The sequence below is a fragment of the Rana temporaria genome, chromosome 5 (genome assembly GCF_905171775.1).
Source record: "Rana temporaria chromosome 5, aRanTem1.1, whole genome shotgun sequence".
Taxonomy (NCBI): Eukaryota; Metazoa; Chordata; class Amphibia; order Anura; family Ranidae; genus Rana; species Rana temporaria.
The window spans coordinates 112039117-112062705 of NC_053493.1; the positions used below are offsets into that span (position 1 = coordinate 112039117).

General features: G+C 40.4%; 1 protein-coding gene across 5 annotated transcripts in view; it reads right to left on the bottom strand.

Moving 5' to 3' along the window:
• The window catches only part of TOP2B (DNA topoisomerase II beta), a 78246-nt gene that overhangs the window by 16791 nt on the left and 37866 nt on the right, over positions 1-23589 (bottom strand). For all 5 annotated transcript variants that reach the window (XM_040353010.1, XM_040353012.1, XM_040353009.1 and 2 more), the window contains exons 11-26: positions 23213-23351; positions 20436-20593; positions 18158-18283; positions 16984-17094; positions 16794-16899; positions 14965-15074; positions 9429-9521; positions 9226-9340; positions 7675-7796; positions 7449-7597; positions 7133-7364; positions 4978-5112; positions 4577-4777; positions 3320-3515; positions 993-1084; positions 725-880 (exon numbers count right to left, since the gene is read on the bottom strand). In XM_040353010.1, coding sequence (XP_040208944.1) covers positions 725-880; positions 993-1084; positions 3320-3515; positions 4577-4777; positions 4978-5112; positions 7133-7364; positions 7449-7597; positions 7675-7796; positions 9226-9340; positions 9429-9521; positions 14965-15074; positions 16794-16899; positions 16984-17094; positions 18158-18283; positions 20436-20593; positions 23213-23351 — 2241 coding nt within the window. The remainder of the gene's footprint in view (positions 1-724; positions 881-992; positions 1085-3319; positions 3516-4576; positions 4778-4977; positions 5113-7132; positions 7365-7448; positions 7598-7674; positions 7797-9225; positions 9341-9428; positions 9522-14964; positions 15075-16793; positions 16900-16983; positions 17095-18157; positions 18284-20435; positions 20594-23212; positions 23352-23589) is intronic.

Sequence of the window (23589 nt, forward strand, 5' to 3'; positions counted from 1 at the left end):
CTTCCCTGTCAGAAAGGGGATCCACCTTGTTTAGCCTCTCAGTCTAAGGGCATGCACCCGCAAAAGCTAGTAAACGGACTGCCGTACCAGGATGGGGATTCATGCAGCCGAGCCAACTTGTCGAAGTATAACTGCGGCGGCTGGCCGGCAAGCAGTTAAATAAACAGTCCACCTTTCTAACCATATTTCATGTTACACCCATGTTTAGTGTGTAACATGAGCCAGCCCCCCGCTTGCAAACTAGCTCCCCCGCTTATGTATATCGCAGGGTGGTTCTGCTGGAAGCACTCTTCATTAAAATTTAGCATGATTCACTTAGGTGAGCTGCATTATTCATTCACAGGTCCATTTAAGGGATCTTTAAATGGGAAGATTACAAGTCACACTTGCCACTGTGGCAGAGGGACTCCTAGATCTAAATGGAGCACAAGTGCACTGAGGTCACTTCCTTCAACTCCATAACTGAAGCTCTTCTGTAACCTTGGTAGTCATCTGGGGATGGGGAACAGTCTAGAATAGCCTGTGCATTGCATCTGTGATGCACCGATCACAGATGCAATGCTTTGCAGGCTCTGATGCAAAAAATAATCTAAAGGCACAGTTTTTCATTCAGGTGGGTGCATTTATTTTTTATTCACAACGTGCGCTATGCCTTTAAGGGTATTCCAAAAGGTTTTATAAGCAATCAGTGTGCCAGTTGACCTAGTACATGTAATAATCATACCTTCACGTCCCTCTGCTTAAGGAGCTCATCCACCTTCTCCTTGGACAGGCTCCAAAGAGACATATTGAGAATATAGTTAAAATCAGGCCCTGATACAGAGCCTGAGTTCGTGGAACCACTGTCATTTAAATCCTGAAGATCATCCTCTTCTGCAGCCTATGAGAAAATGGCAAGAATATCAATGCATGTGCCACTCTATGTACAGCTAACACGAAATAAGCTCTTAATTTATGGTTAAACTTATTTTATGCTTACAAAAATGCTGTACCTTTTCTTGTGCTTCCTTCCAAGCCTTCACGGGGTCCGATTCAAAACCCTTCTGCACCAACATCTGAATGAGTTCTCTCTTTGATTTGTTTTCTAGATAGGAAAACATACAGGTTATTGAATGTGTCACATGCATTCATTACAGATTACAAAGAAAAAAAGATGCAAGTCTAATATGCACTATCCCAAAACAACATCAGAATGCCCTTTGCTGCACCAGCAAAATAAGTATTTATTTATTTTCAAACTCACTTTTTATTTTATATATAGTTGCTTCAAAAAGTAGATTACAAAATGAACAGGCTCTAAAAACAACCATGTCGAAATATACTTAATAGGGCCAGATTCAGAAACAACTTACGACGGCGTATCTCCAGATACGCCGTCGTAAGTCTGAGTGTGAGGCGTCGTATCTTGGCTCCTGATTCAAAGAATCAGATATGCCTCACGGTTGCCAAGATACGAGCGGCATAAGTCTCCAGGGGGATTCAGGGAAAGGAGTTATTTCAAAAATGTATAAATGTCTAATAGAAGTGGGTCATTTGGACATTCCACCATATATCAAAAAATGGGAGGAAGAATTGGGATCCTCTTTGAGTCTCCTTGAATTAAAACAAATTTGGAGAAGAGTGCATACCTCGTCAGCTAATAGTAAAATAATCGAACTAAATTACAAATGCCTGACGAGATGGTATATCACCCCAGACAAGGCTCATAAATATAAGAAAGAAGCCTCAGAATTGTGCTGGCGAGGATGTAGACAGATCGGAGATTTGGCGCATATATGGTGGCAATGTCCAAAAATTAAGTGGTTCTGGAGAAGGATTAGACAATTAATCACCAAAGTAACAGATATAGAGATTCCAGATGATCCATGGGGATGTTTGCACCAAAGGATCAGATTACCTATGAAACAATATCAAAAAAGTCTTTTACCCCATCTTTTAACAGCTGCTAAAAGTCTGATAGCCAGTCACTGGCAAGACAAGGAAAGTCCCCCCCATTAAAGAATGGTGCAACAAAATAAACTCCATTCAAAATGTAGAATACTTAAGGCTAAGTGACATAGATGGCTTAGAGGAATATGAAATGACATGGTCGAAGTGGTCAGAGTTCAAACATTCCATGGTATTTGCGGAGTTAATGGGTGCATAGGGCTTAGGGTATGATTTTGTAAGATAATTTAGATTCTCAGGGCGGGAAACAATTTAAGAAAACAACAAGATAGAAAATAAGATTGAATATAAGATACAGAAAGGTAACTGGGGGTACAGGGGGTGGGGAGGGAAGGGGAGGTGGAAGGTACTAAAGTGTTAAAAAAAAAGGAAAAAGAAAAAAAAAAGGGGGAAAGAAAAAGAAAAAAAAAATCCCACATATGATGCGAAACCAGAAGGAGACCTGTTGGGCAAATGAATGGCGGGAAAGTCTCGCTACCTTCCTCCGGTAAATGGTTAAGTCTGAAGTGGAAAAAAAAAAAAAAAAAAAAAAAACCATGTCGAGATATACTTAATAGGGCCAGATTCAGAAACAACTTACGACGGCGTATCTCCAGATACGCCGTCGTAAGTCTGAGTGTGAGGCGTCGTATCTTGGCTCCTGATTCAAAGAATCAGATATGCCTCACGGTTGCCAAGATACGAGCGGCATAAGTCTCCTACGCCGTTGTATCTTGGGGTGCATATTTACGCTGGCCGCTTCCGTTGATTTCCGCGTTGAATATGCAAATGACCTAGATACGCCGATTCACAAACGTAGTTGCGTCCGGCGCATCTATATACGCCGTTTACGTAAGGCGTCGGCCCGGCGTAACTTTACCCCTCATAAAGCAGGGGTAAGTCATGTTAGGTATGGACGTCGGAACAGCGTCGTATTTTACTTTGTTTGCGTAGGTAACGTTCACGACGACTAAACATTGAGCCGGAGTAATTTATGGAGGAAATTCGACGTGATACTTAGCATGTGCGCGCATGCGCCATTCGTAAAGCGCGTAATTTACGTGGGGTCACGATTCATCTACATACAACACGCCCACTACCAGCCTAGTTTGAATTAGGCGGGCTTATGCCGGGCCAATTTACACTACGCCGCCGTAACTTAGAGCGCAAGTTCTTTCTGAATACGGGACCTGCCGCTCTAAGTTACAGCGGCGTAGTGTATCTGAGATACACTACGCCCGCCTAAAGATAGGCGATTCTCTCTGAATCTGGCCCAATAGGGCATACTTACAGAAGACTTTGCAGTATTTAAAATATATTGAAAACAACCAACATTTTTTATTAGCATAGTGTAGAGGTGCAGAATTTAACCACAACCAGAGTACACTCTTACCTATTGTGATTTTTCCTTGGATCTTCTCAAGAATAAATCTTGCTTGGTTGTTGAGTTTGGCAGACTCTGCACCCAGCATTCCAGTTAACCAATCTTTGCGCAGAGTATAGTAATGTAATCTAAGATCAAAGAATTCCTTCAGAATGTCTTGTACAGTCTCATATTTCTTCAGACAGCCCATGTGATCAAACAGTACCTGTAGAGATAAGGATAATTGTACTTTAACCTGTTCATGATGGAGGGTAAAATCTTTGGTTAACCTTTTCTGGATTTTGACTGGATGTTAGTCATCATAGCATACTTTAGTGTAAGGAATTATAATAATAATTATACAGAGCGGTGCACCGACGAACCGAATTCATGTGAGTACCCTGGACTGGGTGAAAACGATATTACACTATGGAGTTTCTTTTTACTGTTTATGTGAGGAGACCGCATCATTGAGCAGTTTGGGATCCTGCAGCTAACCTAGAATCCTTAAGGTGATTCACATGCGTGATTTGACCAAATTTATATGTGAAGTCACACGCTCTGAGGTGAGCGGCTATTACCCAAGGGTGGGGAGCACCTGAGTGTGGACACCGCAACACGTTTTATGATCACGTCTATCAATGAAGTGACAATTATATGTTTGATAAGGACTTTTATATCATATATGTTGAACTGATCCTATGTGATCGGGGCGTCACAATTTGTATGCACTATAGCACTTTGTGTTTCACGTTTGTGTCACTATAGATTATATATATATTTCTATAAGTATTTGCTGTTATTACTCTTATGAATTTGAGGTGTGAGATTTTGTTAGTGTGACACATGACACAGGATATGCCACTGCAGTATTTTCTGTATACTTTACTCTAGTTACGTGATTTATTTGATTTTTCACAATTTTACTATTGGCACTTTAAACTTACTGCTGCTATAAACAGAATATTAGGGATATAGTGCAGCACAAAAATTCTATATTATTTATATGTTACTACATGATTATATGGGACATGATTAGTGCCAGCAGCTGTCATTATCACTATCTTTATTTAGGGTCGCTTGCAAGATCCTCATAGTTTGTTATGGGTTCTAACCCATCCCAACTTTTTCCAAAAGTTAAAGAAAAAAATTGAATGTTGCGTCTCTGGATACTCAAGTATTTGCACAGTAATGCTTTCTGAGCCATACTAAGACAAAACCAAAAAACTGTAATAGAAATCTTACTGCGTTAATGAGTTTGTTACAGATTCCATTGTGAATGCTTACCATAGAATTGCATGTAAGGCTAGCCTGAAGTTTAAACACTTTGTGTAATCCAGCAGCTTCTGCCTGAGCTAGCTTTTCTTCTGTCATTTTGACAACAAATTTCACAGTTGTATCAGTGTGGTACTCCTTGTAATCATTGATCAGAGCTGGGTTTTTCTCTGTCCCATTAAGCATAGGCTCCAAAACTTGTTCTTTGTACACCTGTGAACAGATAACACACATTACCATTCCTAATAACAATATATAAATACACATAGGTAAATACATGTATTTATGGGACTGCCAAATGTAGAATTCCAAAGCATAGCCCCTCTTTCTCACAATTGTCTCATTTATTTAGATAAATTAACATGCCAAAATTAGTACTCAGCCATTGCCACATGCTAGGTAGTGTCGCATACCTGAGTCCACGTCCTGACGGGGAGTTCTGTGATTTCAACAGTGTTCCGGTCAAGCACATAGATCTCCCCGCTCACAGCATACTGATTCTGGCCTATCTCCTGAAGAGTACCTTTAAAGTTCTTGTAATTTGGAAGCTGCAGAAGACACAACATATCAGTGAGAAGTCAAAGAGCAGAAATGAACACATTTAAAGCATATGTGAACCCTCACCTTGTAAAACTGCATAAGGAGCTCAGTAAGCTAGAGGTGGAAAAACAGCCACAAACTGGTCTTCCCAGTGAATGGCTGTGTGTGTGTGGGAGGGGGGGGGGTTGAATGGTTGGCATGTCAGCACAAGGCTGATCATTGGAGGAGAGCAGGCCAAGTTGCCATTGCAACCAGAAACTTGACCACATGAACATCCGCTGACACCCGATCTCTTCTGGGTCCGAAATCCTCCGATTCTGCAGACAGAGGAAAACCCTATTTTTCCATCCGTCTGCGGATCGGATGAACATGGACAGACGGTCCGTTTCATCCGATCCCCAATAGGGGAGAGCGGAGATCTGACAGGGGGGTCACTGCCCAGTGTGCGGGATCCGCCTGCTCAGCGGGGATCAACGGAGCGATTCCTGCTGAGCAAGCGGAGGTTCACGGGGTGGATCATTACGGATCCGTCCCGTGAGAAAGAGCCCTAAAACGGTCTACATGTCAATCCACCAAACCATAAGTGATGCCGCTCTGGGGCCAACATCCTCACCCTAAGCTTTACTACTAGTCATTGAGCTGAAACAAAAGTAAGCATGCCTCAATACTTCTCTGGCTGCAAGCTTGATTTTGGTGAGATTTACTACTGATTGAAGAAATCATAGTGCTTTATGTACCTATACACATATTAAAAAGAGAAGTATGGGTTTCCTTTTTTTGCTTACATCTATTCTATGTGAGCTGCTGATATCTATAAACCTTTCCAGCCCTCTCAGAAGTGCCCCTAGTCTGTTAAAATCAAGATAAATACATGTGGGAGGTTCTACAGACTTCCATACATCATCAGCCAGACAATGGTGTGAATATAGAGTCTGGATACACCCCCTTCCCTGTCATTTTGGTTGACTGATGTCCTCTCTCCTCCCTCTGCTTGTTTCTGAGACTTCACAGAGCATAGCTGCTCCCCCCTCACTTCTCTCTCCTCCAGCTCCCTATCTATCAGCACATTCACGCCTCTTAGATGAGGGGGGACAGAGGCAGGGGGTGTGTTAATGAAGATGTACACACCCCCTAAAACTTTTCAAACTGAAAATGGACCGTTTTTGACAGCTGAAGGAAAGTTCATGTGCACATGCTGTAAAAACTAAAAATAAAAAGACTCGCTGATATGTGACTAATGTGATATGTACTAGTTCTTTAACCCATCCCATACTTCTCCTTTAATCTCCCATATTTATTTTTATCCTGGTACTGCCTTTATAAAAATCTGCTATAAGCAAAATATGTAGGTTGTCACTGCCGACTTTCTGGGTTTCCACATTTTGAGTCATCAGCACAGTAAGGCCATACAGGGGTGATTTACTAAAACTGGAGAATGCAAAATCTGGTGCGGCTCTGAATAGAAACCAAACAGCTTCCATTTTTTTAAAGCTTAATTAAACAAGCTGGAGTTAAAAGCCGATTGGCTACCATGCAGAGCTTCAGCAGATTTTGCACTCTCTAGTTTTAGTAAATCAACTCTACAGAGTAAGCCGATTATTTCTTGCATGCTTACATTAGGTAAGTGATTCATTATAAATCCTCTGCCAGATCCTTCTATGTTTAACCACTTATGGACCGCCTAACGCCGATATATGTCGGCAGAATGGCACGGTTGGGCACAATCACGTACCTGTACACACACATTATATATATATATATATATATATATATATATATATATATACATATATATATATATGTTTGGGGGTTCTAAGTAATTTTCTAGCAAAAAATACGGATTTTATGTAAGCAACAAATGTCAGAAATAGGTTTAGGCATGAAAAGGTTAAATAAGATTAAAGTAGTTGGAAATATACTTAAAGATTAATTTACAAATGCATGTAAACCCAGTAAACAAACTAAAATGTAAACAAGATGTCTACACAAGAGTAACCACATAGATCAATGCTGCTGCACTATGCTTACCATAGGGTAAGGATCAAGGCCATCCAGCATCCTCTTGACATTATTCACGATTTCCCTGGTGTCATAATTGGGAAGTTTACATGCCCATCCAGTACCAATGCCTTCTGCGCCATTAATCAATACCATAGGAATAATTGGCATGTACCACTCAGGCTCCACTCGCTGGTTATCATCATACAGGAACTTGAGTAAGTTATCATCCATATTGGGAAAGAGTAATCTAGCCAGAGGGCTACAAGAAAAAGATAATTAACTCACACATGCAGCACAGGCTTTTCAAAGCAACTACAGGCAATTATATTGTAATGGCAATCACCTTAACATTGTGAAGATGTAACGAGGGCTGGCAGCATCCTTTCCACCATGTAGCCGTGTACCAAACTGACCAATGGGCTGTAGCAAGCTCACGTTGTTACTTCCTACAAAGCTCTGTGCCAAGTTTACAATGGTCATCATCAGAGCTTGCTGAAATGCATAAAAAGTTGTGTTATAATGTGAAAACCATGGCTAGTGCAAAAGTATCAGACTGAACAGAAACATACCTCTCCATGATGATAGGCAGACATTTCAGCAACTGAACCAGCCAGCTGAGCAACTTTCACTTCCCGCTTATCATTTCTTTTGAAACAAGTGTATAACACTTTCCTTTGTCCTGGCTTAAATCCTGTGTGATATAATGCAAAAAGATCCCTTAAAACCCACTATATAAATGAACGAGATTAGCACTGAGTTTTACAATATAGATGCATATAGATAAAATAAAAAATAAAAACACCACAACCACTAGAAGTGACCTCAACCGTGAATGGGGGAAAAAAATAAAACATTACTACATGCATAAGGTGCAAGCACTTGGAGTGTCTGAGGGAAAAATGGCCACTGACAAAGAAATGATCAGTCTATAATTTTAAAGGTAGTTTTTTTTTTTAACAGCGAGACAGAATAACAAAAATATCCAGAAAAACGCTTTTTAAAAAAGTTAGAAATTCATTTGCATTTTAATGAGTGAAATAAGTATTTGATCCCCTATCAATCAGCAAGATTTCTGGCTCCCAGGCATCTTCTTTACAGGTAACTATAGGAGATTAGGAATGCTCGCTTAAAGGGGGAATCAAGTAATTTCCTTTAATTGCATGATCTATGGGCTGCTTAAGCAGAACTTATTTGTGTCTCCCTGGCAGCAGAGTTTGCCCTGTCACCTCTCCCATTTTCCTCTCTCCCTAATCTGTGTTTCCTTCTGGTTGCTTTCTTCCCCCTTCAGCAACAATAAATTCTAATGCCCCGTACACACCATCACTTTATGTGATGAAAAAAAACGACATTTTCTGTGAAGTAAAAAATGACGTTTTTGAAACTTCAATTTTCAAAGACGAAGTTGCCTACACACCATCGTTTTTCTCACAATGTTCTAGCAAAGCGAGGTTACGTTCTCACCACTTTTTCCATTGAAGCTCGCTTCTGGGCATGCGCGGGTGAAAAAATGTCGTTTTAAATGACGTTTTTTGCTACACACGGTCAATTTCTGTGAAGTAAAAGTTGACGTTTTGAAAAACGACACATAAAATTGAAGCATGCTTCAATTTTTTTTGGTCGTTTTTTAGAAGACATAAAACGACGTTTTCCCCCACACACGGTCAATTAAAGTGACGTTTTTAAAAACGTCATTTTTTTTCATCACATAAAGTGATGGTGTGTACAGGGCATTACACTATCAAGTGATCAGCCTCTAGTGACTGCGATTTTAGGCACAGTGCCGAGAATAGAGAACTGAGCATGTGCAGAGCAGCATGAGACTGTGCGCATTCCTGAATTTTATTATAATTCCTGAATTATATAAATGTTATTAATGTTAAAATAAACCTACCATTAAACGTATTTTTACACGTTTTGCATTGCTATAGCTGCAAGAGGCCAGCCTACCAGGACTTAATTGTCTGACTAAAGTTCCACATTAACCAGGTCAAAAAACACTACCGTCAGACCCTCAATAACTGCACTATATTATGAGCTACTACAGAAGTCATGTCTGTCACAATCACGCAAAGGCTGAAAATTCTACAGCTCATTACCTAATTTACTAGTTTTATACTCACCATCAACAAGAGATGGAATCGAACGTTCGTTATCAGAGTTTGAGAACAAGATGAGTTCCTTGTTGATGAAGTCATTAAATGTCAAGTGCTTTGTGGCAGTTCCGTACAAGAATTGCTGGAAGCGATAAAAAAAAAATGCTTAGTAGGTGGAAAAATGGGTATCCTCCTCATTCGTACCCTGTATATTTTTTTGCCCCACTAACCTCTGGTAATCCATGTAATCGGCGTTGGCGTCTGTCTTCCATAAAGTTTGTGAGCCATTCTTTCCGGTCATCAATCTTCTTTTTGCTGAAAGCCTGGAGAGGTTGAGATTGGAGAACAGATCAAAAATGTACCATTAAAGTAGATGTAAAGGCAGAAGGTTTTCTATCTAAATGCATTAAGATAAAAAGCCTTCTATGTGTAGCAGTCTCCCCTGCACCCCCTAACACTTAATGGAGCCCCATCTCTGTTCAGTGATGTCCAGGGCTTGCTCCTGATTGGCTGAAACACAGAAGTGGCTCCATTGGCTCCCGCGGCTGTCAAAGTCAGTTAGCCATTCAGGAGAGAGAGAGGGGCCGGCTCTGAACAGCAGCTCCATGTGTGAATGGACACAGGGAGCTGCAACTAGGTTCAGGTACCCCCATAGCAAGCTGCTTGCTGTGGGGGCACTTGACAGGAGGGAGGGGCCAGGAGCAGTGTAGAGGGACCCGAAAAGGAGGAAGATCCAGACAGCCCTGTGCAAAACAAACTGCACAGAGGAGGCAAGTATAACCGTTTATATATATATATAAAACACAAGTCTTTACAATCACTTTACCTATGAGCCAAGCTAAGAAATGTCTCATCAATAGATGTAATTTACGCTTTAATAATCCCTGTTAAGACCTACAGTCCTTTGAGTAATTGGAAGAATGATAGTTTTACAGCTTGGAATGTTATAAATAGAACGACTTGGAAAGAGACTTGCCCTGCTGTATATGATGCTGAAGCCCACTTTAAGATGCAGTGAGAATTTACTTCTTGCGCAGGTTGGCCTATGTAATTGGAAAATAGTGCAACTAAAAGGCAAAACGTTTTTTTTTTTTTTTATATATATATATCGTTTTGGATAGGGTGGAGAGCAATTAGAACGCCTGTCAGGTTTTTATTGCTGTCTGTGTCCCTGTTAGTGCCTCTCTTCATTTGTCATGTTTACTGTTATCACCAAGAGTAAGATCTGACTTGCACACAAATTGATATTATACATGTTGCATGATTAAAAAGTCCCCCCAAAGTCAATCTCAATGTGATACTGTAGACTGGTCTCAGACTTTAAGGGCTTGCAAGATGTAGTGATACTACTCAATAAAAATAAACCTATTGATCTCACAGATCAGATTTATTCAGAGAAGTGACTATTTGCCATCCCAGAGTGAACTAAGAATATTGGGCCAGATTCACAGAGGAGATACGACGGCGTATCTCCTGATACACCGTCGTATCTATGCGGCTGATTCATAGAATCAGTTCCGCATAGATAGCCCTAAGATCCGACAGGTGTAAAAGACTTTCACCGTCGGATCTTAGGATGCAATACTTCGGCCGCCGCTGGGGGTCGTTCCCGGGTCGAATTTCATTTTTTTTTTTGTTTTGGCGTAAGACATCCAGGAATACGAATGGACGCTACGCACGTCGCCGTTCGAAAAAATGACGTCACATCGCGCAAAGCACGGCGGGAATTTCAAAACTGAGCATGCACAGTACATCCGGCGCGGGAGCGCACTTAATTTAAATGGTAAACGCCCCATTTGAATTGGGCGGGCTTGCGCCGGACGTGTTTACGATACACCGCAAGTTTAAGGGTAAGTGCTTTGTGGATCTTACACTGAAAACTTGCGACGGTGTAACGTAAACGGGTTACGTTACACGGCCGCAATTCTACGTGAATCTGGCCCATTCTCCCGGGTCTTGGAAATTTGGGGGATTTATCTTTCAATCTCCCTCAGAGTATCAACCCTAACATTTCTACCTTAAACACATGACCAGGGAAATTGAGGCCATTCCCGTTTGAGGTATCAGCTCCTCAAATCTGACCAAAACAGGTTGCACTGCGAATATAAACTAATAACCATTAAACCTGCTGACAAAGGAAACACTGTGGGTATGGACAACTGTAAGCATAAGTGTCTGGACATTTTGGAAAACAGAAATTGGCATTGTCCTATTTCAGCCTCACTCTGTAAGAAATTAAAGGCAGATTCTTACAAGTTGGTCAATGAGGATTTTCATAATGTTTTTTTTTCTGGTTGGGAAAATTACCAGAATACAGCTGCCTTCATTTTGTGCTTTAAAGCGGGAGTTCACCCGAAATTTTTTTTTTAACATTAGATTGAGGCTCATTTTGTCAAGGGGAATCGGCTGTTTTTTTTTTTTAATCGAAGCAGTACTTACCGTTTTAGAGATAGATCTTCTCCGCCGCTTCCAGGTATGGTCTTTGGGACTGGGCGTTCCTATTTGATTGACAGGCTTCCGACGGTCGCATACATCGCGTCACGAGTATCCGAAAGAAGCCGAACGTCGGTGCTGCTCTATACTGCGCCTGCGCACCGACGTTCGGCTACTTTCGGAAAATTGTGACGCGCTGGATGCGACCGTCGGAAGCCTGTCAATCAAATAGAAACGCCCAGTCCCGCAGCCCATACCCGTAAGCGGCGGACAACATCGCTCTCTAAAACGTTACTGCTTAGATTTTTAAAAAAACACCAGATTCTGCTGCCCAACATGAGCCTCAATATAATGTTAAAAATTTTGTTTTTGGGTGAACCTCCACTTTAACTAGTTGTTTTTTCCCCCGCAGCCCCCCCCCCCCCCAAATACCTAAGCCTGATCTTGATCCAGCGATGCGAAGAGGAGAGAGGAGAGGAGAGGCAGAGTCATTGGCACACTGCTGCTAAATCAGAGCCAGGAGCACCGGTGAGGGACCCAAGAAGAGGAGAATCACGGCTGCTCTGTGCAAAACCACTGCTACTAGCAAAGTGTACCTAATAAAGTGGCCAGTGAGTATATCTATTTTACAACTAAGAGGGGGAAGTGCACATCAGTACTTAACAACTTCAGATCCCGCCCATAGTCAAATGACATCCACAGATGGGATCTCCCATCCTGGGTGGACGTCATATGACGTCCTGGGCTTCCCGGCCGTCCGGGCGTGTGCCCTTGGCATCGCTCGGGACCCGTCCTGTCAGAGGTTAGGATACTGATGTGTGTTCCGAGTACAAAGGAACACAGACCGGTCTCCTCCCCTTGTGAGTCCTTGGCCCCCTACAGTTAGAATCACTCCAGAGGGAAAATATTTAACCCTGTCAGCGCCCCCTAGTGTTAACCCCTTCCCTGACAGTCACATTTACACAGAAATCAGTGCAGTTTTATAGCACAAAAGTGTCCGATATGTCAGTCGCAATGTCACGGTCACAATAAAAAAAAAGAAGACGCTAATCGCCGCCTAGTAAAAATAAATAAAAATGCAATAAATCTATCCCCTATTTTGTAGACGCTATAACTTTTGCGCAAACCAATCAATATACGCTTATTTCGATTTTTTTTACCAAAAATATGTAGAAGCATACATATCGGCCTAAACTGAGGAAAAAATATACATTTTTTTAAATTGTGATTTTAATTAAATCAAAAAGTAAAAAATATATATATTTTTTTTTAATTGTCGCTCTTCTCTTGTTTATAGCGCAAAAAATAAAAACCGCAGAGGTGATCGAATACCACCAAGAGAAAGCTCTATTTGTGGGGGGAAAAAAGGACAATTTTGTTTGGGAGCCACGTCGCACGTGTGCAATTTTTATTCAAAGTGTGACAGCGATGAAAACTAAAAATTGGTCTGGGCAGGAAGGGGGTGAAAATGCCCTATATTGAAGTGGTTAATGATAGTGCAGGCCTTCCCTAAAGGTCACATACAGAAAGATAAAAAGGTATGATGGCACCTAAAATTTCATGAAAAGGTTAAAAAAAAATCCCAAACATTCTTAACCGCTTCAATACAGGTCATTTTCACCCCCTTCCTGCCCAGACCAATTTTTAGTTTTCAGCGCTGTCGCACTTTGAATGACAATTGCGCGGTCATGCTACACTGTACCCAAATGAAATCTTTATGTTTTTTCCCCACAAATAGAGCTTTTGTTTGGTGGTATTTGATCACCTCTGCGGTTTTTATTTTTTGCGCTATAAACAAAAGAGCAACAATTTTGAAAAAAAACACAATATTTTTTACATTTTGATTTAATAAATATCACAATTAAAAAAAAAAATATCCTCAGTTTAGACAGGTACATATTATACATATTTTTGGTTAAAAAAAAAAAAAAAACCCAATAAGCGTTTATTGATTGGTTTGCACAAATGTTATAGCGTCTACAATATAAGGGATAGATTTATGGCATTTTTATTTATTTGAATTTTTTTTACTAGTATTGGTGGCGATCTGCGATTTTTATTGTGACCGTGACATTGCGACAGACACATCGGACGCGACACGTTTTTGGTACCATTCACATTTATACAGCGATTAGTGCTATAAAACTGCACCGATTACTGTGTAAATTTGACTGGCAGTGAAGGGTTAACACTAGGGGGGGCAATCAAGGGGTTAATATGTTCCCTAGTGAGTGATTCTAAATGTAGGGGGAGGGGGACTCACAAGGGGAGGAGACCGATGTGTGTTCCTCTGTACTGGGAACACACATCGGTCTCCTCTGACAGGACATGGCTCTGTGTGTTTACACACACACACAGAGCCATGGTCCTGCCGTGATTGCGGGCAATCATCGCGGCCTCCGGGCGCGTGCACCGGGTCCCGAGCGATGCCACGGGCGTGTGCACCCCCTAGCCTTCCAGGACGTCATAAGACGTCCACTCGGAGAGAGGGAGGGTTCCCGCCGATGTCATTTCACAATGACTCGGTAGGGAAGTGGTTAAAATCTAACAAGTGTTCCATTAATAGTTTTGGGGTATGACGATAATGCCCTTCTTCAGATCAAAACATGATATTTTAATTTTTTCTCTGCCAGTCAAATTTCGCCCTTTTATAGGCCATGTCTGGGTATGCCGTAACTGAAGGATGAACCTTCGTTTTTTATTTTAACTGTCTAAATAGGTATTAACACCCTTTATACGCAAGTCACAGCCCATTTTTTTCTGAATAACATTACGGTGGATAATCTTTTCCATAGAAAGCTGCAATCATATTTGTTTCTGAAAAGCCCTGACAGGTTTTCAATTTCAACTAATTCGAAATGAACAACTGTAAAGGCATGGATGAAAAAAAGACATTGAATATAATCTTCACGCAGAGGTAAGAACAGGTTAAACCCCGATGGTGGAAAACCATTTTAAAAGGTGAAAGTGACTTAGGCCCCTTTCACATTGACATGTTTTTCAGGCGGTTTGGCGCTAAAAATAGCTCCTAAATACCGCCTGAAAAACTCCTGCCCTGCAGTCTTCAGTGTGAAAGCCCATAGGCTTTCACACTGAAGTGGTGCGCTAGCTACCGCTCCTCCACATTGAAAGCGCCGGCGGTATTAACCCTTTTTCGGCCGCTAGCGGGGGTTAAAACCGCACCGCTAGCGGCCGAATATCGTGGTAAAAACTACGGTATATTGGCGCTATACCGCCAGCACACCTCCTGCGCCCAGTGTGAAAGGGCATTAGTCATAAAGGAATGCACACATCTGAAGGCCAGTAGTGTAAACATGCTGGCATTGCACTTACCAAAGTAATAGCTGCATCGTCCTCTGGCCCAGCATAGCGGAACATAATACGGTGACGATTCATGTCTGCAAAATACTCCTTGGCTTCCTTTGCAGTGCTGGTACCCAAACCTGAGTAACAAAGAAAAGTTAGTCACCTCTTTCATACAGAAAAATAAAAAAATCCAGGTATTGCCTTCATTATTTATAGTACACATGAAGGAGAAAAAATGTGATGTCCATCTATTGGCTACCCAAATCTAAGCTTGTTTACAGAGATGTATATTTATCAAGCATGCTATGTACATGAAATGTTATGCTGCATAATATCAAATTAAGCATATATCTGAATAAGGAGCTGTGTTAATAGCTATGTTACTTTAGTGTTCCCAAATAAAAAAAATAAAGTGTACATTTAAAAAAAACATAAAACTGGCACAGGAGTATAAACCTTTTTATTTATTTTTTTAAGAAAACATTAAGCTTTTTGAGGTGTAACTATGGCCAAAGTCAAAAACGACAGTTTATAGTAATTTTTAGAGTAATATAGTTTGTCACTAGTATTAACTCAACAGTCTTTGTTTTTCTGAGTCCCTCACAGTTTATTACTTGGTGATCCAATCAGTTAACCGTTTCCTAACTCCCATTAACTACTTCCAACCCCCGGACCATTTTGCTGGTCAAAGACCAGGCCACATTTTGCGATTCGGCACTGAGTCGCTTTAACAGACAATTGCGCAGTCGTGCGACGTGGCTCCCAAACAAAATTGACGTCTTTTTTTTCTCACAAAATAGAGCTTTCTTTTGGTGGTATTTGATCACCTCTGCAGTTTTTTTTTTTTACTAGTAATGGCAGCAATCAACGATTTTTATTGTGACTGCGACATTATGACAGACACTTTTTTGGGACCAATGGTATTTTTACAGTGATCAGTGCTATAAAAATGCACTGATTACTGTGAAAATGGCACTGGCAGTGAAGGGGTTGACCACTAGGTGGTGCTGTAGGGGTTAAGTGTGCCCTAAAGAGTGCTTCTAACGGTAGGGGGGGATGGGCTGTGTGTGACAAGACAGTGATCACCGCTTCCGATTACAGGAAGCGGCGATCACTGTCATTGTCACTAGGCAGAGCGGGGAGATGCATGTTTACATAAGCATTTCCACGCTCTATCTATTCGGGAGACGATCGTGGGTATCCCTGCAGCGATCAAGTCCACGGGACCTGCGGTCAGACTCACTGAGAAGGCGGCAGGGTCGCGAGCGCATCTTAAATGGGACGTACCTGTACGTACCTATGCCTGTTTGTGCCATTCTGCCAACGTAAATATACAGGTGGCGGTCCTTAAGTGGTTAAAGAGGAAGTAAACTTCCTCTATTGTTTGCACCTATAGGTAAGCTTATAATAAGGCTTACCTATAGGTACTGTAAATATCTCCTAAAGTTGCACCGTTTATGAGATATTTACTGTATACCTGCGCCAATGACGTAAATTATATATGCGCTCTGAAGAAATGTCCGCCTGTGCAGTTTCTTCGGGGTCCGTGACGGAGCCTGCAAACCCAGAACTCCCTCCAGGAAAGATGTCGGCTGTGTCAGCGGTGTGCAGGGCTTCTTTCTGAGGTAAGTATTTTATAATGAACTAGTATGCGATGCATACTAGCTCATTATGCCTTTGTCTTGCAGGTTTTCTTTTGGGAGGTTGCTGTGGTCCAAGGATGGCTATGCTGCTGCTCCTCAGGAGTGAATATAGCCACCATAACACTAGAGGCGTGTTATTGGCCGATCACCAGTTGAAAATAAAGGAATAAAAGCACTTAAAGAGGCAAAAAGACAAAGAATGTATGCACACACCTTTGTAGTACTTTATCTTCCATAGTTTCTGGTTTTCAATTAGTTTTTTCCATTCTTCAAACTCAGGAATACTGTAGAATGCCAGTTCCTGCTTACTTTTTGTTGCCTTTTAAAAGAAAGATTTGTCTATGTTAAATACAGTCACTATTAAAACACACACTCGGAATCAAGGAAGTGACTTATTAGATACCTTAACAATTGGAGTAATGAATTCCTCAAGAAAGCTGTGCTTCAGCAGGGATGGCCAATTGTGATGGAAAAAGTTGATGAGTAATCCTTTAATATGGGATCCATCTTGATCCTGTATACAGAATAAAATAATTAATAATCAGTGTCATCAGTGTACTGAATTAACCAACCCAAAAAGAGTCCTGTAAACCACATAACATGTGTATTGTCCATTATATCAAAGGGATCAAGATCTTAACGTGCAAGTCAATGAACAATACTGTGTTAAAATGCACACCATATGCCTAAAGAATAGTTAAAGCCTCCCAAACATTTTACATTTTCTGAAAGCAAAGAGCATGGAGAAAAATAAGGTGGTAGTCACACATTTTTATGTCTTGGGTTATTAGTGTCAACTGTGTATCCAATCCATTTTTTCAGTAACAAAATAATATGCAAAAAAAAAAAAGGTAAAGTTTACATTAGGTTACCCAATTTTGTACTTTACAGATGTAAGGAAGTGAGCTTTGTGTACTTTCACTGGGCTTAACAATTTCGCTGCCACAGACAGAAAGCCTATGTCAGCAGAAGCAAGGGCTTTTTTTTTACATAATCCCAGCTGCTATACAGCAAATACAGAAACATATCTGTTGATGTGCCAAAAATATAATGTACTCCTAATTTTCCTCATAGATATCACAATACCGTGTATTTTAACTCTGAATTCCAATAGTAAAAACCAAGTAGAACCTTACCCATAACAGTTTGATAACAATTAATGTTCTTTCACAAAAGAACATATATTCCACATTAACAATTGTGGAACCAAAATAAAATGTGTACTCAACTGCCTCCAGCATTGCTCCCATTTCTTCTTGCTGGAGCTAGCTATTCTGCTGAAGCCCAGAGCAGTCACTTCATTATTAAAAACTTTCCCCCTCTCCTTGGTCTCAAAAAGGACATGACATTAAATTGTGACTGTATGTCCTGGCTCAGCTAGAGAGGAAGGCTGACAGAAGCTTTATAGTGCTCAGGATCATAGCTGCCAAACTGAGTGTCTTGGAGCCACGTAATATGTGGTGGGAGTTATATAAGAAACGACATCCTTCAAAATAATTCCTGCACCAACACCATGGGAGATGTATTTTTAGCAAAGACCCAAACATATTGAATCCTTCCAGAAGCACCAATATTACCTGATCAGTCATGATCATGATTTTTCCATAACGTAAAGACTTGAGGGACTCTTGATCGTCATAGCTCTTCTTGTATTGCAATCCAACAATTTTAATGATGTTGTTGATTTCTGCATTCTCCATGATCTGTGGGTAAGTAAAATTAAATGTCAACATGTTAATGTCAGCTCATTAACATAATACAAGTCTGTAAATTGTGGTCTGTAGTGGACCACTAAAAGCAACGCATCAGTTGTGCACAAAAGAAAAATGTAGAATTGCGGGTTCTGGCGCAAAGCTTCTGAAGACATTACATACTGGTTACCAATACGAAATAACAAAAAGTAAGGGAGGTGGACTGTAGTAGTTTTCAGCTTAAAGATGAGGCTTTTTCTGAAATGACCCCAGGATCAACAATGAAGAGTTGGCCAATTAACCACTGTCTGTGGCAGATGCAGCATGAAAATTTAAATATCTATTTTGACATAAGCATGCTGGAGTAAGTCAGAAAACGGAAAGAACAAGGTGACTTTAAAACAGTTTCAGTGGAAGTGGTATGGAAAGTCTGTGAAATTTACTTAAGGGTCATGTGATGTAGACCAAGTACTTCAAATCAAATCCAGTCCTTCCTTTATAAACAGCATGCTTGGAAGGCTTCCTCTCCTCTGTACGATAATGCTGCTATAAAGGAGACAGATTTGTGATTGACCTCTCTTGTCTCTGGCAGCAGGAGCCCCTCCAAAGACTGGTGTTGCCATTCACAATAACAGGCCAAACAGCTGGCAGCACTGTGACTATCTGGGCTGTTTTACCACATACACAACCTGGCTGATGGATGGCACAGCAATGTGTACACTTTCAACTTTATGTTTGGGATGTACTATACATGGCACCAGCCTGACATTGCTGATCGTTTATTCAGAAAGCTCACACAGCACTCTAATCCATCAGTCAGGCTGTGTATGTAAAGAAGCAGACCTGATAGATCTTGCAGAGAGCAGCCGCTCTGAGTGATTTCATGGTTATAAATGATTGAACCATGCTGCTTGCTCATTAGCAGCTGTTTAATGCATCTGCAGAAGTTTGTACACATTAGTGCAGATACTTTACAGAGCCAAAGCTCTAAATTATATTTTATTATTATAAACAAGCAGCACTGATTGATCCTTCAGAATAGTGACAGATCATTCAGCTTAGAGGGGGTGGGGCTCTTTGCTGGCTGTGCTACCCCCACAGCAAAGCCCATAATTTGGGCTTCAAAAGGGGGTGGTGCAACAGCCAGCATATAGGACAACTGGGCCACAGATCAGAACAGAACCAAGCGTTATATACACTTGGTTCACTAGGGAGGAAAAAAAAATTGTGGACCTTTGAATGTATTATCAAAAAATAACTTATTCACTGTAAGGTGGGCATTACTATCATCCCTATATTAAAGTATTAAAAAATTATTTTCCCTGGGATTATAAAGGAAGCCACTATATTCATATTTTTGTGTTTACGGTTTACAGATGAAACAACCAACAGGCAACATTGGACTTGTCAATATAAATACTTGTTAGCATAACAAACATCTTGGCACTCATGTGTAGAAAAAGCACCCAACATGTTTCAGGATTACTTTCATCAGGGGTGCGCCAAGCCACGATATATGTTATTACATCTGTGATAAAAGTACAATAAAATACCAAGTAACAATAAAATTCATAACTTATTAAAAGAATATAGGGGCCATCTTTATAATCCCAGGGAAACCACTTTTTTTTTATTCTTTAAATGTAAGGTACATGTGGATGTAGCCACATAATAAATGACAATATAGTGCACAGCACGATGATGAGGCACATTTCGGGCACTTTCACACTGGGGTGGGCTTCGACATCAGTTTTGCAGTGCTTTTCGACCGCTAGTGGGGCGCTTTTAACCCCCGCTAATGGCCAAAAAGTGCCCGCAAAACGCTGCTGCCCACTGATTTCAATGGGTAGGGGAGCTGTAGGAGTGGTGTATACACTGCTCCTACAGCGCCTCAAAAGATGTTGCTTGCAGGACTTTGAGCGTCCTGACAGTGCACCGCTCCAGTGTGAAAGCCCTCCGAGTGAGGGGAGAGGTGATTTACAGGCACTTTACAGATGCTATTTTTAGCACTATAGCATCTGTAAAGCACCTCAGTGTGAAAGTAGCCTTAAGGTCTGGGTACTTAAATGCTGAGTACAAAGCAAAAACAAATACAAAAGGTGTACATATAATAACTTGTGCAGACAGGTCTTAATGTGAAGGTAGAGGTGTATCAGTAAATTACCTGCTTGTGTGATGCTTCTCGTACATTGAGGATTTTTCCTCTCAGAGGGAACACACCATATCTGTCTCGCCCTATGACACCTAAACCAGATACAGCCAAAGTTTTGGCTGAGTCTCCTTCTGTCAGAATCAGAGTGCAATCCAGGGAATGTTTGCCACCTGAATCAAATGAAAAATAAAGGAGCAAAATTACAACAGTGTATTAATTCATGATATACAAAAAACAGTTGTCTACAGATTACAAAGACTATTTTGAATTAGAAACATAGCGATCTAAGAAACTATTAATAATGTCCATTAGGGCTGCACGATTCTGGTCAAAATGAGAATCACGATTCTTTTGCTTAGACTAAAGATCACGATTCTCTAAAAATTTATGCCAGAACCCCCCCCCCCCCCAAAAAAAAAAAATAATAAATAAACCTGTGATTTATCTGAAAAATATGAATATATAAAAAAAGAGACCAGTGATATGTCTATAATGTTAAAGATCATATAACTCCTATGAAAAAAACAGAATCGAACTTTGATTCTGCTTTTTTCATAGGAGTTATATGGTCTTTAACATTATAGACATATCACTGGTCTCTTTTTTTATAGATCAGAAGCAGTACTGCCAGCAACCATTGGGTGGCGCATGGATACACACAGTTGTACAGAACTGTGAGAAGGCTTAATACATCACAAGCAGTACCACCGGCAACCACTGGGTGGCGCATGGATACAAACTTGTACAGAACTGTGAGACTTGAAGCTCAGGAATCTATCCAGCGGCGCAGGCTGCTGACGTCGGTTTTGATATCGGCGGCTTTTGCACAAAAAATCATCCATCTTATATATGAAACGACCTCTAAAATATTTTATTATATGGAATTATGTCCACCCTAATATATATCAGCACATAACACAACTATCTGGTAGCTGCACATGAAATGATTCACTCACTTACAAGTTTATAGACTGGAGATGTATTTATATATATATATATACAGGCATACCCCGCTTTAAGTACACTCACTTTACATACACTCGCGAGTAAGGACATACCTGCGAGTGTATGTAAAGTGCCTTACAAGTACTTTACAGACATTTTGCAGCCGCAGTAGAAGGAGCTGAAGCTCTGAGAGCATACCCCACCCTGTTCCAGTGTGCCCCTGACACCTCCACTACAGCTCCTGACACCCCCACTACAGCTCCTGACACCCCCACCACAGCTCCTGACACCCCCACCACAGCTCCTGACCCCCCACTACACCCTAGAGGTGAAAAAAGGTATTGTTTCACTTTAAGTACATTTTCGTTTTACATACATGCTCTGGTCCCATTGTGTACTTAAAAGTGGGGTATGCCTGTATATATAAAATATACAAACACACATATATATATACACATATACATATACACACACACACACACAGTGGAACCTCGGTTTAAGAGTAACTTGCTTTGAGAGCATTTGATTTGCGAACAACTTTTTAAAAAAAAATTCTGACTCGGTTTGTGAGTGTTGACTCACAAGACGAGCAGAATTAAAGCTAAATAGGCCTGCAGTACCTCATTTAACCTGAGGTACGGGGGTGCAGGAGCCGAGAAAAGCCGAACATTGGCCTGCAGTACCTCATTTGGCCTGAGGTACGGGGGTGCAGGAAACGAGTCGAAGTGTCCTCAGACCTTTTCGGCGCCATTCGGTATTGCATCCCATTGAAGTCAATGCGGAAACTAATTATTTTCGTTTTCATTGACTTCAATGGGAAAACTCACTTCGATATGCGAGTACTTTGGATTTTGAGCATACTCCTGGAATGGATTATGCTCGTAATCCAAAGTCCAACTGTATATATATATATATATATATATATATATATATATATATATATATATATATATATATATATATATATATATATATATATATATATAAAAATAAATATATATATATAACAACTGTATTGAGAAATGGCTATTGAAAATTTTACACATTCAGGCTCAACTCCCAAGCTACATAGTCTGGTTGAAAAAAGTCCATCTAGTTCAACCAAAAAAGAAAAAATATATATATCATACAATCCTATATACACAATCCTTCTCCCTCAGTTGATCCAGAGGAAGGCGAAAAAAAACCTAGCAAAGCATGATCCAATTTGATACAAAAATTCATTCCTGATCCTCCATTTTTTTCCCTGGATCAACTTTACCTATAAATGTCAGTACCCAATATTATATACCAATATTCTGTACATTTAGGAAAGTAACCAGGCCTTTTCTTAAAGCAATCTACTGAGTTGGCCAGAACCACCTCTGTAGGGAGTCTATTCCACATTTTTACAGCTCTTACTGTGAAGAAACCTTTTCATATTTGGAAATTAAATCTTTTGCATGAAAGCAAATCTCCCAAATGGAAAAAGAAAAAAAAAATACGTTTTTAAACCTTACAAGTTTATCTAAAACTTTAAGAAAAACGTCTGGCCGTAGGCCGCTTTAACATTAAACAGGATATTATTTATGAATATTTTTATATTAGTGGAACAACAATGCAAGGTCTTCTTCATGCTCAGATCAGTTACGTTTTTGTCCTTTAAACTGATGGCTTGAAAACTGCTTATGTACTATCACCTTTTTGTTACAATAATGTACGCTGCAAAAAAAAATCACAAATTTGAGAACACCTGAAAATAGTATTCCAAATCATTCCCCAGCTGCAATCTTTGTTCTAAGGTACAAATAGGCATTTTATTAAAACTTGTAGTGAAGATCATTAATGAATATGGATTAATTTACCAGCATCATTGGCGTCATCCAGTTTGGGAATGCCTTTAATTTTGCTGTGTTTCACAGACGAACACTTCTTGTTCAGCTGGGTCTGAGCCTTGAATTTCACCCAGTTCAGAATACTTTCCACAATTCCACAGTTGGAAGCCTAGGCACACAACAAGGCAAAGAAACATAAACTCCCGTTTTGTAGTATAATCAGAATCAAAAAGATACATGTACAAAGTATGTTTTAACATTCTAGCACAGGATTTAATTTTTGCGTGCGTTTTCTGTACACACCACTTTTATCCAAAGGCGCAAAATTATAATGGGTGTCTGATGCTTTATAGCAGTCAATGAACTTTAACCACGTCCATACCGGGCCTATTCTGGCACTCCTCTCC